This window comes from Amblyomma americanum, chromosome 2, assembly GCF_052857255.1.
Source record: "Amblyomma americanum isolate KBUSLIRL-KWMA chromosome 2, ASM5285725v1, whole genome shotgun sequence".
Taxonomy (NCBI): Eukaryota; Metazoa; Arthropoda; class Arachnida; order Ixodida; family Ixodidae; genus Amblyomma; species Amblyomma americanum.
This window is the reverse complement of record NC_135498.1, coordinates 152387965-152405154: the sequence shown is the minus strand read 5'-3', so window position 1 is coordinate 152405154 and position 17190 is coordinate 152387965. Positions and strand designations below refer to the sequence as shown.

Below are 17190 nucleotides of genomic sequence, written 5' to 3'. Positions count from 1 at the left end.
AGTCAGAGAATGCAAAGCGTTAAATCTAATCTTCTGTTAGCACTCCCTGGCCCTTTTTTTCGAAATAAATATTTTATTAACGCTTCTCTTCGGCGCGCTCAGTACTCTTTATATTACCAACGTAGACCGACACTTATTAAAGCAAACTGAAAAAAATTTGCGCAGATACAAGAGGACTAAGCCTACTAGCTTAGTCCTTAGCCCAACTTTCTACTCTCCTAACTGTGAAAGCACCGCCAGCACCCGCGACTGTGCTATGGCATGGAGTACCACGGACAGTGGGTGTGCTTCGCTGGTACATATATTACGGTAAAGTAATCAGCATACCACGACGCTCAGATTATACTGAATCCTTTTTCTCGCTTCTGAAACAGACGTCATGACACGTGATCATTAGAAGCTGTTGAAGGCACTCGGGGCACTCGGGGCACTCGGGGCGCTTTTGATAGCAAGCAAACGTGCTCTCCTTTGTGTCTGGTGTTGAGCTGGGCGCTTGTTGCTTGCAGACCAGGGATCTTGTGGACTGGATGACGTCCCTAAATCTTGACCTGCTCAACCTGGTGCCGTTAGCCACTTTCGACCCGGTGGATATGTTTGTACGGTTGGCACTGGACTTCGGCTTCTCCGCCATCTTCGGCATTCAAATGCTGGGCGCCATTGATGGGAATAGAAGAAGTATTCTGGTACGCAAAACGTTCCACTACATGTGAACCTATGGTTAAGCGCTTAAGACCGGTTATCCGAGTTTTACTGCGCTTCAATCCTCCCATTTTAAACAGCTACTCTTCACATGCACACGTGTTATCTTATGTAAATAGTGTATTTATCACCTCTCCCTCTATTCTTTCTTGCTGTCCCCTCGCCTCATTTCAGTTCTTCAAACTGCCTGCTATCCTTTATTTCCGCTGCCCCAGCTCAGGTGCCGCCGCCACAGTATGGCAGATGCCGGGGTTAGCAAAAACCTTTTACCTTCCTTAGTTATTATTTTTGAAATAAACACTTACTACTACATGTACACACCTCGTCCGGTGCCGTCTCCCGAGCTGCACTGATTCAAAATAAACCAGAATCTTGCACTGAGCACGCTGAAATCATAATCGGATAGGGTTCTCCGATAGGTGACCACGGATTGGTGACCACGTGATAACATTTCCGGATAGGAAAACAGTGGTTCGGACTATGCAATATATGCTTACGCTCTCAGCTATAGCTGATACATCGGCCGCAAACGCTGTGCTGAGTGAATCACTTTCAAGACTTAACTTCGGCAAATTTGTACGCCGTGGCGCATGTAGCTATCGTTCTTTGCGTTTCGCCAGTCTATAATTCTGAGCATTGGTGACGCATTGGCGCCAGCGATAATGGTCATGAAAGCAGTTTTGTACAATCGTTGAATGCGCTTGTAGGACAGCAAGCTCTCCCATCCGTGTTATGTCTTGAATAAACACGGCCTATTTGTGTGTCAATATGTGTAAGGCAACAATTGCATAGACGACAGGGATCGCTGGGGAGAATGCTTCCAGATTATGCTCAAGTAAATAAACAATCAAAAGGACCATTTTCCTAAAGGTGCAAACAGAAGGTGGACATGAAGAGCCTGAATGCAGACACCTACCTTAAATCAGACGCAATAATATCCGCCGATACCTTTCCATGCGGGATGCGCAGCAGTCAGGCAAGGCGAGATGGACGGCTCATATAAATACTAGTGCATAGAAGAGAGGGTTATACTGCTGGTTTCTTGATACACTGAAAGTGAACAAGGGCAAAAAAATCCTCAGAGTGCTTGCCAACGTTTCGTCTGGACAAAGCGTTAATCATTTCCGGTGTTTAAATAGGGTCTTCACTCCACGGAGGAAGTACCGGTGAGGGGGAGGGGGCATGCAGTGGGAAAGGCGTTAGGATTAAGAGCGCGAATCTTGTACAGACATGATAACTTTTTATTTATTTTTATTTATTTATTTATTATTTTATTAATTACTTTTTAACCTATTTTATTTATTTATCACTTATTTTAACACTACCGGATTATGCCAGTTCATAGCTTATACCAATATCGCTTAGCAACCAGTTACAAAAAATCTCTACAATATAATAATCGAGGGTTTCCAGGCATCACTTGCCTCACTCAAACTGCACCGGCTTATACCCTGCGCAAGACCGAAAAATGGTTTATTGCTTTTTGCCGCACCAACTATGGGAATCATATGTTACGCTACAATATGCCAAAAGTATTAAACCAAGTACAGTCGATGAATGTCGATATTTCAAAAAGCAGCTTGCGTGAAATAAGAACCATCTTTACGTAAGCAATAAAACGCTGTTTCAGTGTATATATATATATATATATATATATATATATATATATATATATATATATATATATATATATATATATATATATATATATATATATATATATATATATATATATATATTGGTGTAAAAAATATTTTGTATGTATATCTGTGTCTGTGTAAAAAGTTTTGTCTGTAGTGTTGGCCGATCTTCCGATGTTTGCAATCTCTTACATAGTACTCATGTTTCCTGCTCTATGCCATGTAAACGGGGGTCCAGGGGTCCCTCAAGTGATCTGCAATCACTTTTTACCCCACCCTACCCATATCTATGATGTAAATAAAATAAACTTGAAACTTGAAACTTGATCCATAAGTAAGGAAACGTCACTGATCAGTGTTCCGTTCTGCGCCGTCGACGTGACGATGAAGTATCGCTGGGTCAGCTGGGCGTTCACATGGTTGTCGTAACCATGCATACGGCGCTGCCAACCTTGGCATGAACAAGTTACAGATAACAGGCAACTATGGAGTGCAAACTTCGCCACGTGCTCAGATAGGCTGTTCTGATTGGTCACACTAAGTGTCGTCATTGGGATAGTGAAATTAGAATAGGAACCTGCACGAAAATCAAGTGGCGGGCAGCATTTTGTTTCCTTGTATTTTGAAATTTCTTCATTGAATAACTCCCGTTCCTATACATCGATTCTCGTAATTTTTGAGTCACCATCTGTGTGACATAAAGAATCCATCTGAAGTGCAACCGCCGCCCGTTCAAGCGGTGTTTCGCAGCCCATTTAAAAGTCCAAGCACTCGGTGTCAGCTCAACCACAAGAATTGCCTTTTTCGCGGACACAGCCAACGCCACGCACGGCTAGACGTGAGTGCGGCAAGCCAACATGCGCTTGAGAACCTGTGTTGTCGCGACTCACCGTCACTTGGATGTTCCCCTTTGGGGTTGGCGTAAACGAGGGCCTGTGTTGCCACAGCTGAAAGAGTTCATTAAAATGGCTCATGCGCGCCTAATACTCCGAGCTGAAGGAGCGCTGGTTTCATTCCAACCACATCCCTTACGTGCGTGTCCTCTTCCAAACCAAAACAAGTTCCGTGTTGTATTCGGTGCGCCGGGTGGGGTGGTATCATTTTTTTTTGTGCTCTGTGAAAAATTGTCGCATAATTTTATTTCTTTTATAAACCAGATTGTACGAAGGTTTGTAGGAACTCCAACAGCTACTCTACCATGAGGGTACCGCGAAGAAAATGTCAAATGTCACACGTTTGGTAATTACGCGAGGTAATCACCGATATATGACACTAGAATGGTTGCCGTTCGACGTACATTGTAGCAGGTAAACAAACGTAGAAAATTTGTCGGATGCGTGTTAATTGGTAACAACAACAAAACAGTGTTTAAAGCTTCCAAATAAGAATACAAAAGCTCTTGCTGTAGCCGAATGAACTCTACAAGCCAATAACAGTAGGAGTGAGAGAGCTAGCGAATTAAACACATTGACTTAAGTCATACGTTATAATAAGTACAAGTCTTTACAGATCAAGAAGATAGTAAGAGTCTAATTGGAGACAGAAGAAAACAAAGTTCAGGAACGGAGCAAGCATGCAGTTGACCGCCGACTGCGGCGGCAGTCCATCCACCGACGTGGAGAGCAGAGCGGGCCTTGAAGGCGAAAGTCCTTCCGGAGCACCGGGCAGCTTCGGGGATGCGGTGCGGCGCGGCTGTACCCTATAGGGGAGCGGTTTGAAACGGGTATTCATTCGGTTCCTTTTAAGGCCATCAGCCTGTAACGGCGGAGCCATTCGTGGGCGCTGGTTTACGCACGGAGTGCCAGCAGGGCACACCAAAAATTCGCATCAAGGACTTCAACCCAAAAGAGGGATCATGTAGACACCATACTTCGGCACTGCTTGTCCAGCATGTTCAAGCTCTTAAAATATTAACACCTAACTAAAAGAATCCCAAGGCTTTGAATCTGGTTGGGATGACCTTAGAACAGAAAAGTAAGAAGGATAGATAGCTGGCCGAGTTGGTAATAGTTATTCATTATGGGTGGTACAGCGCGAAACAGACCAAAGGCAAAAGTGGAAAGCGGCACGATGGGCTCCTACTTCTGCTTCCGTCTATTTCACGCTGTACCACCCGCATGTGAAATAAAGTAAGACGCAGCCAACAAAGGAGGCACGTACGCCGACAACTTCCTAGCTGTGCTAACCTATGCCCTGAAGCTTGTCCAGAATAACTCTGTTTAATTCTGCATACCTACCATCGTACTGCTAGCATGTAATAAATGAAACGCATGTTAAACCTTTATTCATTACCTTCGCGTCGGAAATTTTCTCGCATTTGCTTATTCCATGAAATTTTTTATATTTGTCCCATGATTTGTAGCGCACTCATCTCTTCACCTTCGTACATCTCATCTCGTCTTGATCACGCTCACAAGGTTGGAATTGCACCACTCAGGACGAAAACATGAAGCAACTCATTTATTCCTCGAACATCCATAGATTGGAACCACCGTCCCGGATCGACTGCCAGTATTGTAGACATTACTCATTTTAGAACCGCATTAGCCACCATTGTATATGTAGATCACAAATTTGTCTGCTTCGCGTTATCTTTTCTGTATTGTACTTATCTCATTTAACCACTCTCCTCTGTAATGCCCCAGGCCTTAAAGGTAAAATAAATAAATAGAAATAAACTTCTCAAAGCGCACAATCACGCAAACTCCTTTCAGGTGGAAAACGTTCCGCAGCAGAAATGTCGAATTATTTCCTACTTCATGTTTGATGCTTTTGTTAGATCACTATTATCCGCAGCTTTACCATAATAATGCTGCTTTATGCAAATAGCAAATTCTATAGGTGCAGCATGGCCAGGTGCGATCAGCGACTGGTAATACTGTAACGTTCCTTGTGTGTGCTACGAGGTTCCGCGTTCGACGGCGCGGCGTAGACGGAGACCCAGATGACAGCGGCATCATCAATTACCCAGCCATGCTCTTTGAGAGTGACGACAAGAACGAAGGGGTTTAAGCCCAACCGGACCCAACCGGACCCGCCGCCGCCGCCGCGGGGAAACGGGCTTTATCCTCCCCAATTGCCGTGGCGGTTCCAGGGGCGGCCTCGTTTCGGCGGGCCTGGCCCCTCCCGAGCACATCCCAGGACAAGGGACCACTTTCCCGGCCGGTGACCCGCGGGAACTGTCAGCGGGCCAGAGCGCGCCTTACCTTGAGGAGCGAGTGTCAGTTGATGGATGGAGAACGGAGGCCGGTGACCCGCAGGAACTGTCAGCGGGCCAGGGCGCGCCTTACCACAGCCGACGCTATGCGCTACCTCGAAGACAACCTTCTTTCCCTCGGACTCAACACGTGAGGGGGGCGAGACCATAAGTGCGGTGGTATCTTTGTGCGCCCAAGTGAAAGCCCTAGCCCCCTCCTTCCCCTCCGGCGTGGGCGTCCTCACCCTAGGGAGTGTGGGGAGAAGAGGATATAAAAATCGACAAGCCACGGAAGAAGTACGCTCAGGACGACATCGTTCGCCAAGAGGGCCTTCAGCGCCGAAGCCCGACGGCGTGCAGCTTCTGCTAGCAACCGCTCGAGCTCAAATCCGGAGCCCCTCCATCGCCCCCATGAAGTCGTCGGCACGTAAGCTCGGACGCCCCAGCCTCTGAATCTTAATCATGTATAATTATTGAATATATCTGTTTGTTTAAACTGAGCCATACGGTGCCTCTTCGTCCCGTGTGGACCTGCGCATTATGGGGGTCATCACACTGGTGTCAGAAGTGGGGTCTCAAAAGCAAATGTCCTCTGAATGCTGCGACATTTATGACTTCAAAATTGTAATCAAAAGGGAATCACGGGACTGATTGTGGGACTTTTACCCCCATTTGAGAGGCTTGAGGCACCGGAGGGCTTGAAAAAAAAATGTCTTTATCTGAGGGAGCTCACACTCCACAGCCGTCGCTCGGAACAAGCATGCTGGCATTAGAAAGCGTCATTCCGACGTTTACAGGAGATAAGACAGGGGTTCCAATCTGCGATTTCTTTTCCATGCTTGAAGAGATTGGGAAAATGGGGGGATGGTCCGATGCTCAAATGCTGGGAATGGCGAGGTGTAAGATGGCAGGAGCTGCTCATGATTTTGCATGGCGAGACGAAAAAGTAAAATCCACAAAATCATTTGCGGAATTTAAGAAGCTCGCGTTTGAGCATTTCGACACTGAACCACGTCACGTGCGGGTACAGAGGTTCCGTGACGCCGGACAGATGGTAGGGGAGGACGTGCGAACGTTTGCGTCGCGGCTTCAGCGCTTAGCGCGCGATACGTTAAGCAGGGAGGAGGAAGGAGACCAGCTAAAGAAGAAATACGCAGAGGATATACTTAAAGAGGAAATGACCGCTTTGTTCGTGGCTGGTCTGCAAGACCCCGTGCGCCGGTTCGTGCTCTCGCGCAAGCCGAGCAATTTCGACCAAGCCGTGGAGGCCGCATTGGATGAGGAACGAAATGAGGCGTTAACGACAGCCGCAGCGAGAGTACGCGTCATAGAGAGAGCGGTGCTCAACCCTGAGGTTGCTCTCTTGACAGAGCGGTTAGATCGCTTAGAACAGCTGCTATCTCAGCAGGTAGAATGCCAGGTTGAAGCGCGCGCTCAACAGCGCCCATTCGCTGGAAACCGGAGACCGCCACAAAGCTACAGGCGCGGTATGCGAGATTTTGAAGAAATCGTATGCTTCGCTTGCCAGGGTCGCGGACACATCGCCAGGTTCTGCCAAAACGTGCGCCGTGGGGAGCCACAAAGAGAAACAGGCGAGACACGCCCTAAGCAAGCCTACAGCGGGGCTCCAGATACCGAGACAAAAAACTAGATAGTCCTCCCCAGCCTGAGGTGCGTGAGGAGGGAGCAGTGGATGATGAGGTGGTGGTAGTTTGTGTGGCCGACGAGGCATGCCCTGGTGTGCGTTGCAAGTTAAATGGTTGTTGCATGGAATTGTTGATAGATACGGGGTCAAAGGTGACATGGCTTAAGGAGAGCAGTTTTAACACGCTTCGAAGGAAGGGGGACCGCGAGGTGTTGGAAGCGTCTGGTGGTATGGCAACCAAATTTGTAGGCATAACGGGGGATCCTCTTGGCATAAGTGGACTCTACCGGTTACACTTCTCTCTCGGCGGAATTGCATTGGAGCACCCCTGCTACGTATGCCCGGACACGGTGTCTCTGCCAAACGGAGTGTCAGGTATATTAGGGCAGGATTTTTTGAGAAAAGGGAAGGTAGTAGTCTCATTCTCTGAGGAAGAGGTTAATGCGGGCGGCTCAAAAGTTCCGTTTTTGAACAGGAGAGGGGCTGAGATTTGCATTACCGATATTGACACCCGTCAAACAGTGGGATCATTGGAAAAGATATATTCGCGGGTTGCCGTCAGGCTGGTCGATGAGGCGGTCGTCCTTCCTTGGTCGGAGCACATTTTGTACGCGTTTGTGCCTTCAGATGTAGAGAGCGGCGCCGTAGGAGTGCTTGAGCCGGTCGACTCTCTCAGCAATGGCCTGAAGGCAGCCGCGTGCCTCGTGACAGTTAATGACGCCCACAGAGTGCCCCTACGGGTGGTTAACTGTAGCCAGCAGACACTGAGCCTTCCCAAGAACAAAACATTGGCTTTCTTCACCTCTGCGAGAGAGAAACGTGAGCCCACCGATACGGTACTCGCAACTGTAGAGCATGCTAGTCCTTCGGCTGCTCCAAAGGTGTCGTTCGATCTTTCTCACGTAAAATCCAGGGAGAGGGAGGCTCTGGCTGGTTTGCTGAACGACTACTCGGAGGTATTCGCCGCGTCCAACCTGGATTTGGGCTGATGTGGCGTTATAAAGCACAGGATAGAAACCGGCACTTCATCGCCCGTTTACCAGCGTGCGTACAGGATTCCTTACTCCCAACGTGAGGAGATGGAGCGGCAGGTGCAGGACCTGATTGATCGCGGCATTGTCGAACACTCAAAGTCACCCTGGGGAGCACCAGCACTATTGGTGGAAAAGCCAGATGGCTCGTATCGATTGGTAGTGGACTACCGCAAACTAAATGCCGTAACTCGCATTGATCCATACCCCATCCCCAATATACAGGAGACGCTTTATCAGCTGGGCTCTGCCAGGTACTTCACGGTAGTGGACATGGCGGCGGGATTCTGGCAGATTGCAATGGATCCGGCAGATGCCGAGAAAACGGCATTCAACACGCCCTCAGGGCACTATGATTGGAAAAGAATGCCGATGGGTCTGGCCAACAGCCCTGCTGTCTGGCAGAGAACCGCTGATGTTATCCTGGCAGGTCTTCTGGGGAAGCTGTGCTTCGTGTATATGGATGACATAATCATATACAGTGACAGTTTTGAGAACCATTTGCGCGATATTGAGCACGTTTTGGTGCGACTAAGAGGAGCGGGTCTCAAGCTGAAGCCCTCTAAGTGCCAATTCCTCAAAAACGAGGTGAAATACCTCGGGCACGTTATTTCAGCTGACGGCGTGCGACCGGACCCTGAGAAACTAAGGTGTGTCTCGGATTTTCCATCCCCGACTAGCGTCCGCCAGGTCCGGCAGTTTCTCGGCCTGATCTGTTACTACCGAAGGCACATAGAGGAGTTCGCCAAGCTCGCTAAGCCGCTCACCGCCTTAACATCCAAAAATGTCGCCTTTCGCTGGGACGAAAACGCGGAGAATGCTTTTGGGGCCCTGAAAAGGAAGCTAATGAGTGCACCGCTGTTGCGCCATCCGGATTTTAGTTTGCCCTTCGTTATGGCCACAGATGCGTCAAAGTTCGCAGTTGGTGCCGTGCTATCTCAGGTTATCGAGGGCAAAGAACATCCCGTTGCTTTTGCTAGCCGACAGCTGAGCCCCACAGAGCAAAAGTACGGAGCTACGGAAAGGGAGTGCCTCGCCGTTGTCTGGGCAGTAAAGCACTTCAGATGCTACCTTTACGGCCGCAAATTCAAGCTAGTCACAGACTGCCATCCTCTGAAATGGGTGATGAGTGTCAGGGACCCTAGCTCGCGACTCGCCAGATGGAATCTACACCTGCAGGAATACTGCTTTGAAGTTGAGCACAAGTCAGGAAAGACGCATCTGAATGCTGATGCACTCAGCCGCACAGCTGCCGTGGCAGCTATAGATGAGTTTGTCCCCGTAGTCGACCCCGCCGAATTACGCACAGAGCAGTGCAAAGATCCTGACCTGAAGCGAATAATCGAAAGCTTAGAGGGCGCACCGTCTCACCCCGAACAGCTAGGTTATTTCATTGGCAAAGACGGCACCCTGTGTCGGCGCACGAGGCCAACCAGGAAAGGGAGACCAGAGAAAACCGCTTGGGAGAGAGTCGTCATACCTCGGTCGTGGACAGAACGGGTTCTTCGCGCGTTTCACGATGCGCCATGCGCCGGTCATTTTGGCGTAGCGAAGACACGCAGGCGTGTGAAGCGTTTGTACTTTTGGAGTGGCATGCGACAGGATGTTAGAGACTACTGTGCGAAGTGTCATTCCTGTCTCGAAAGAAAAACACCCAAGGGACGAAGACCAGCTCCAATTCAGCCGTTCTCTGAGGTTTCGGCTCCCTTCGAGCGGACAGGTATGGACATAATGGGCCCATTGCCCACGACCACTTCCGGAAACAAGTACATTTTAGTATTTGTCGATCACCTTTCAAAATACGCGGAAGCGGTAGCACTCCCAGATCAGAAGGCAGACACGGTTGCAAGAGCATTTGTCGAACAGATCGTGCTCCGACATGGACCCCCGAGGCAACTCTTGACAGATCGGGGAGCGAACTTCGTGTCGCAGCTAATGAGGAGAGTTTGCGAGCTGCTTAAGATCGCTAAGAAGCAGACAACACCGTACCATCCGGCTTGCAACGGCGCGGTGGAGCGACTGAACCAAACCGTGGCCGGGTTCCTGTCGCATTTTGTTTCGCGCGACCAGCGGGACTGGGACTTGTGGCTCGCGTATGCAATGTTTGCCTACAATTCCGCAGCACACGAGAGCACGGGCGAATCGCCATTCTTTCTTCTCTACGGCCGAGACCCGGACCAGCCTAGTGAAGTGCCAGAGGGCCCCCGTCGTGTCCCATACGCTTCACTGGACGACTATAAGGTTGAGCTAGAATCGCGCTTGCAAGTGGCGAGGGACATCGCAAAGGAGGCCTTAAAGAAAGCGGCGAAGCGCAGGAAGGAGGTGCACGATCGCAGTGCTAGAGACGCGCCGTTTGATGTGGGGGACAGCGTGTACATTGAAAACTGCCAAAGGCAGATTGGGCTAGCTCGTAAGTTCCAGACGAAGTGGAGAGGACCGTGCGAGGTTGTCGAGAAGCTTTCTCCGGTAAACTTCAGAGTCCGAGACGTGAACCGGCGCTTGATAAGGATACACGCAAATCGCCTCAAGTCGGCACCGGTTCAGTATTCACGAAATGAGGAAAGGGAAAGCGCGGATTTTGATGGGGACAGAAGCGAAGCGGAGCGCGCAGATAGTTCGCAAGAAACGCCCTCTCCTGCATTTGGTCGGCAGGCGCCAGAGGTGACGGCCGGAATGCCACCGGATTTACTTCATGCATTGCTAGAAGAAGAAGCGCGCGAGGTTGCCGCGCAGATAACGCCAGGAGAGGCTCCTGCCACGAGCCCTCGCGAGTCCCAAAGCAGAAAAAGGATCACAGACTTAGTATGACTCATGAAGGCCGATATCCGCTGCGAAATCGGAAAGCTAAGTCGGACTAATGGCGTAAACAGAGCGGAGTTGTGAACTGGTTAGAATTGTGTAATGCCGCAGCTCATAGCATTGCTATATGCGTATGTGTTAAGTTATCGGAGTTGGTAGTTAAACCTTTCTGTCATTAAGTAACACCTTCACAGGAGAGCATGCGGAGCGCATGCAGAACCTGCCCTACTTCCTTTCGTTATCAATATTTTTGTCTGTGCCGTGATCGGGCTAGAAGTGGGAGCTCCTTTGTAACTGTGGTAAATTTATTTCGTCCAGTTTGGACTAGAAAGGAGAGGCATGGGTGCTGAGTTTCATGTTTATCTGTAAAAGAAGATCAGTGCTGCCCCTGGAGACGCCAGTTATGACAGCGGAGGCATATGGTGTTGTGCAGTGGTGTTGAGTGCAGCGAAAAGTGTTTTGTCGGACGCACTGTGCGAGGCGATTCAGAAAGACAAGGGGAGCTGCATGGACTCAAATGTTCGGAGAACATTCTTCTGGAGGGTGAGCGAGTGTGACGTTCCTTGTGTGTGCTACGAGGTTCCGCGTTCGACGGCGCGGCGTAGACGGAGACCCAGATGACAGCGGCATCATCAATTACCCAGCCATGCTCTTTGAGAGTGACGACCAGAACGAAGGGGTTTAAGCCCAACCGGACCCAACCGGACCCGCCGCCGCCGCCGCGGGGAAACGGGCTTTATCCTCCCCAATTGCCGTGGCGGTTCCAGGGGCGGCCTCGTTTCGGCGGGCCTGGCCCCTCCCGAGCACATCCCAGGACAAGGGACCACTTTCCCGGCCGGTGACCCGCGGGAACTGTCAGCGGACCAGAGCGCGCCTTACCTTGAGGAGCGAGTGTCAGTTGATGGATGGAGAACGGAGGCCGGTGACCCGCGGGAACTGTCAGCGGGCCAGAGCGCGCCTTACCACAGCCGACGCTATGCGCTACCTCGAAGACAACCTTCTTTTCCTCGGACTCAACACGTGAGGGGGGCGAGACCATAAGTGCGGTGGTATGTTTGTGCGCCCAAGTGAAAGCCCTAGCCCCCTCCTTCCCCTCCGACGTGGGCGTCCTCACCCTAGGGAGTGTGGGGAGAAGAGGATATAAAAATCGACAAGCCACGGAAGAAGGACGCTCAGGATGACATCGTTCGCCAAGAGGGCCTTCAGCGCCGAAGCCCGACGGCGTGCAGCTTCTGCCAGCAACCGCTCGAGCTCAACTCCGGAGCCCCTCCATCGCCCCCATGAAGTCGTCGGCACGTAAGCTCGGACGGCCCAGCCTCTGAATCTTAATCATGTATAATTATTGAATATATCTGTTTGTTTAAACTGAGCCATACGGTGTCTCTTTGCCTCTCCGTCCCGTGTGGACCTGCGCATTATGGGGGTCATCACAATACGATGGGACGGCTGGCTGACAATGAAAACTTGGCGTCCTCTGCAAGACAGAGTGACTTAAAGTTAAAAAAGGCACTGAGACCTCCCCCGCCGTGCTCGGGTGTGCGGGAACGACAGTTTTTGGCCATACCTGCTTGGCAGTTGGAAGACAAAATTCATGTTCACAGATTATGTCTACTGTAAATGGTCCAGGGTGGAGCCGACCCTGCCAGAGATGGACGGTACCCCTAAATATACCGCCTTGCTCTTGGCGTCGCTAGGCAACCGCATAACGGTGGATACACGAATCACCTCGCACATCGCACAATGTGACACCAGCCGCGGGTTTTCTGGTGAGTTAGGCGAGTTTACAAAATTGCCGCGAGCGTTTCCGCTTCTCGGTTACTTTCATTGCCGCCAACGCCGTCATCCTTCATCAGCTACGCTCTTGTCCCTGCCGCAGACGTTGATGTCCTTGACGCGTCGTCGTCTTCTGCCATGGTGGCTTCCAAACCGGCGGGCCTAAGCTGCCGCCAACATAACTGGCGAAACCGCGCTGCGGCCTCTGTCCTCGAGGATGTCTGCGGAGTGCGCTACACAAGCGCCTCTTTTGGGTTACCGAAATGTGTCGTCTCTGGCGACAGCTTCGACCCTTAACGCAATGGCTCTATCTGCACTATTGACCCAGCCACCTAATCCTATAATTTCGAGGGGTCTCTAATAGGTCTGTTTGCTCAACCAGCAGGCTGGTTTAAAGGCCTTGAAACTTGGTTTGGGGTGAAGGCAGAATCTCCTGCAGAGAGCGGCGTTCTCAGGCCTCCGGTCTGGTCGCCGTGACAAGAACATTCAACTGATGGCCAGTGTGCAAGAAGCACCAGTCACCAACACTGCTTGTCAAATTATGAACCCTTCACCACTTTAGCGTAAAAGTTTCGTCGTTTTAACAAAACCAATTTGGCACTACGTGAATACACTGCGGACTGATGCGCGAAGGTGGGCATTCTGCTTGCTACTGTCATATATTCCAGTCATTTCTGACAACCTGGAGCATGCTTAGCACTTTGCTTTTCTTATAAGTCAAGCAACATATATAATATTTTTAATGCAAGCTTATTAATGTATCGTAAAATCCTACGATGACACTGCATGATGAAGTAGATGGGCTAGTCTTCAGTATTGAGGAGCCCTCCTATATGGCGTCCCTCATAGCCCATGCGCCGTTTCGGGACACTGATCCCCATTTATCTGCATGTATGTGCATTCAACATAGATGGCGCTGTTCTATAAAAAAGCACCAATCTTTCGATTCTTCACAGTGCATCACTCGTGTACTGAAACGCAGGTGGTGCACACCATAACCGACATTGCCTGGCGAGGGGAGCGCACAAGGATGTTGAATACATCGTCGCTGCGGCATTACTATTATACTAAACTGGCCTTCTACGGTGTCGACGCCGGCAGGATTGACCAGCTCGTGGATAGTATTGAGAGCTACGAAACTGAAAGTAAGCATTATTCTATTTTGCCTTTTTTGGCCACCTGCTTTTGGTGGGATGCCCTTCTACACATTGAGGTTTCTTTTTGTGGTGGTATGTATACAGGAACCAGATTCAGATAACTTAAGCAGATGAACTTAGTGAAATCTTCACAAACTGGATTATTTCCGTTGTGCACCTTGAAAGAAAACTACAAAACCTGGCACACAAAGAATGTAGGTTAGCGAAAATGAACAAAACAAAGGATGGGGAATCTTTCGCAGGTACCCTACGCAGAAAAATCTCATAAACTTTACAAAGGCAAGAGCAGAAGCACGATATATCCGCTGTAATGCCGAAATGGCTTCGTGGTCAAATTACGAGGCATCCATAAATACGAGGCATCCATAAATATCTCAACCACACCAAAAGAATTGTGGGAGAAGGTGCGAAAGCTGAATGAAAAATAATCCCCATTCCCGCATCCCCTTCTAACAGCCACTTGTGTAGAGACAAACATGAAAGACCAGGCAGACATTATAGGTGAATATTTTTCGGCAGTTCTCAGCTCACCACGCTTCACTGAATCATTTCTAAGACACAAAAGCGCAGCCGAGAAGCAAAGAATTCCTAAAAGTGGTTACAAAAATTAACCATTTAATAGTCTTATTACAGTTCAAGAAGTCTACACAGTCTTGTCCGCTGGTGAACCGACTGCGCCCGGCCCTGACGATATGCATTATCAAATGCTATCCCACCGCTCTCAACCTGCCATAGAGGCGCTTTTAAGTTTTGTAGCACTCTATGTAGCGACACTACGCCACCTCTTCGACCATTCAGCGTGGCCCTACTTGAGCTCCGTGGGTTGATCATGTAGTGCTGCTGTGGGTCCCGTGGTTGGTCACGTGGTACGCAGCAGCTGCTGCTGCCGGCTGCGCGGCGCGCAACAGCTGTGCGCATGCGCCGTGTCAAGTGGGACGCAGATGAAGGAACGCCCAGCGAAACGGAGCGGCGAAAGACTGACTTTGAAATTAAACTTAGCGAGTTCCACTCAGCCAAATGTAGCTATCGCGTCACTCCAGGTTTAACCAGAGCGAAACCACAGCCATTTGCAAAAATACTCTTTGGGTATCGCGTAAACTACTCGATGCCTGAGAAAGGGCCATCGTCATTCTGTTTCTAAAACCCGAAAAACCGCCATCTCCCAGCGGTTATAGGTTCATAGCTCTCACCTGCTGCCTTGCGACATCCTTGGAAAGTATCGTAACAATTAGATTAACTTTCATGCTAGAAGCACGTGAACTTCTCGATGCTCTCGATCAGTGCGGTTTCAAAAAGGCATTCGTGACAACATACCATCTCGTTCGTTTTGAAAATGCTCTCCGTGAAGCTTTTGTACACAAACAACACTGTCTTTCTTTCGGCTTTTTTCGATTTAGAGAAAGCATATTACACAACCTGAAGGCCCGCGATTCTTCAGGACCTGGTTGAACTTGGCATTTGCGGCAGAATGTTGAACTGTCTAAAAGGTTTCCTGTCGAACCGTTCATTTCATGTACACCTCGTTTCAATGTTCTCGAGAATATTCATTCAGGAAAATAGAGAGCTTCAAGGGTGTATTTTGAGCACAACTCTCTTTGTTGGTAAAATGTATTATACTAGGCAATTAATCCCAAGGTTCATTATGTATTTAGTCTCTGTCGACGATCTTCAGATAGCTTACATGTCTTCAAACATATCAGCATGCGAAAGACAAGCGCAGTTAACAATAAATAAGCTTTCAACATAGGCTGACCGAAAAGGTTACCAGTTCTCCCCACCGAAAACATTGGCCATTCTTTTTTTACTAAAACGTGGCCTGCAGACAGATCCTAGTCTACCCTGGAACGAAACCGAAGTACTTGTAAAGAGAGACTGGAAATTCCTGTTCGTAACTTTTGACAAAAAAGTGACCATCTTGCCCCCCTTAAAGAACCTGACAAAGAACGCTTCGCGATCCTTAAACATCCTAAAGGTTCTTTCAAGTAAACGCTGGGGATCTGATAGAACTTGCCTTTTACACATCTACCGCAGATTAGTTCACCGTTGCCTAGATTATGAGTGCACAGTGTACAGTCCACCTCGGCCGTCCTACCTGAAGAAATGCGATCCAGTACATAACTCAGATCTGCGCCTTACAAGCGGGGCATACAGGACATCGCCCGTAATGAGTCTATATTTAGAATATAACGAACCACCCCTTGACGATAGAAGAGCCATGCTCACATGTGCATACGTCTTAAAAACCGGTTTACTACCAACACATTTCTGCTACTCCTTAGTTACGTAGTGCCCGTCTAAGCACCTTTTAGGTAACATCCCCAATGCAACGAGACCCCTTATCCTCTGTTTTGAAGAAATTTTCTAGGAATTAGGTACTCTGGACGCAATACATGATGTTTCCCAGAGACCCCGAACCACTGCCACCTTGGTACACCTTTCCCGCTGTAGGCGACTACACACTGACACAATATCACAAAACGCAAACTCCATGTGAACGCATATTACAAGAATTTTTGGCGCTAGACGAAAAAATACAGAGAATACACAGCATTTTATACAGACGGTTCTAAGACAGCACTTTACGTTGGAGGTGCTGTAATGCAAGATAAATGGGAAAAGGTAGTCAGGTTGCTTCAGTGCGCGTCAATTTTTCAGCTGAGTGTTATGCCATTTCTGCGGCTGTAGCAAAAAGAGTGAAAAAGATCAATCAAAACAACATCATCTAGATTGACTCGCTGCGTGTAATGACAGCACTGCTGTCACGGATCGTCGGAAAACACTCGGGCCATAAAAATGGGCTAGCGACAGGTGTACCCACACAGACGCACATTTAATACACCCTACGTGACAAAAACACTAGCACACAAAACACAAAGGCTACCAATACACTCTAACCGGGAACACCCAGTCTACTAGCGTTCGGCGTTCGTGCTCACGGTTCGGTGTTGATGAAGCGTTGCATGGGTCCAGTCAGTGACATCCAGGTAGCCGGCGTCGAGGTGCAGTTCGATGTGCTAAGGCTGGCGTCGCTGGCGGCGTCCTTGGCGACGTCATACAAGCTCCCTGTCCAAGTGCCCGTGGAGGTGATGGTGGTGGTGTTAGAGCTGGGGCCACCACCCGGATGGGTGCCAACATCGCGGGAGGTACCCCTAGCTATAGCAGGTGGTTGCGTCAGCCGTTGACTCCTTGGAATGGGCTCAGGAACGGCAGAAAGTCTAGGATGCGACGCCGTAGAACTCGAGATCAGCGG

The 17190-nt window shown here is 49.3% G+C and overlaps 1 protein-coding gene across 1 annotated transcript in view; it reads left to right on the top strand.

Annotated features, from left to right (window-relative positions):
• Positions 1 to 261: 261 nt before the first annotated feature.
• Positions 262 to 17190, top strand: part of LOC144120159 (neprilysin-2-like) — a 114801-nt gene continuing 97872 nt past the window's right edge. The window contains exons 1-3 of the mRNA XM_077652587.1: positions 262 to 282; positions 507 to 683; positions 13766 to 13928. Coding sequence (XP_077508713.1) covers positions 262 to 282; positions 507 to 683; positions 13766 to 13928 — 361 coding nt within the window. The remainder of the gene's footprint in view (positions 283 to 506; positions 684 to 13765; positions 13929 to 17190) is intronic.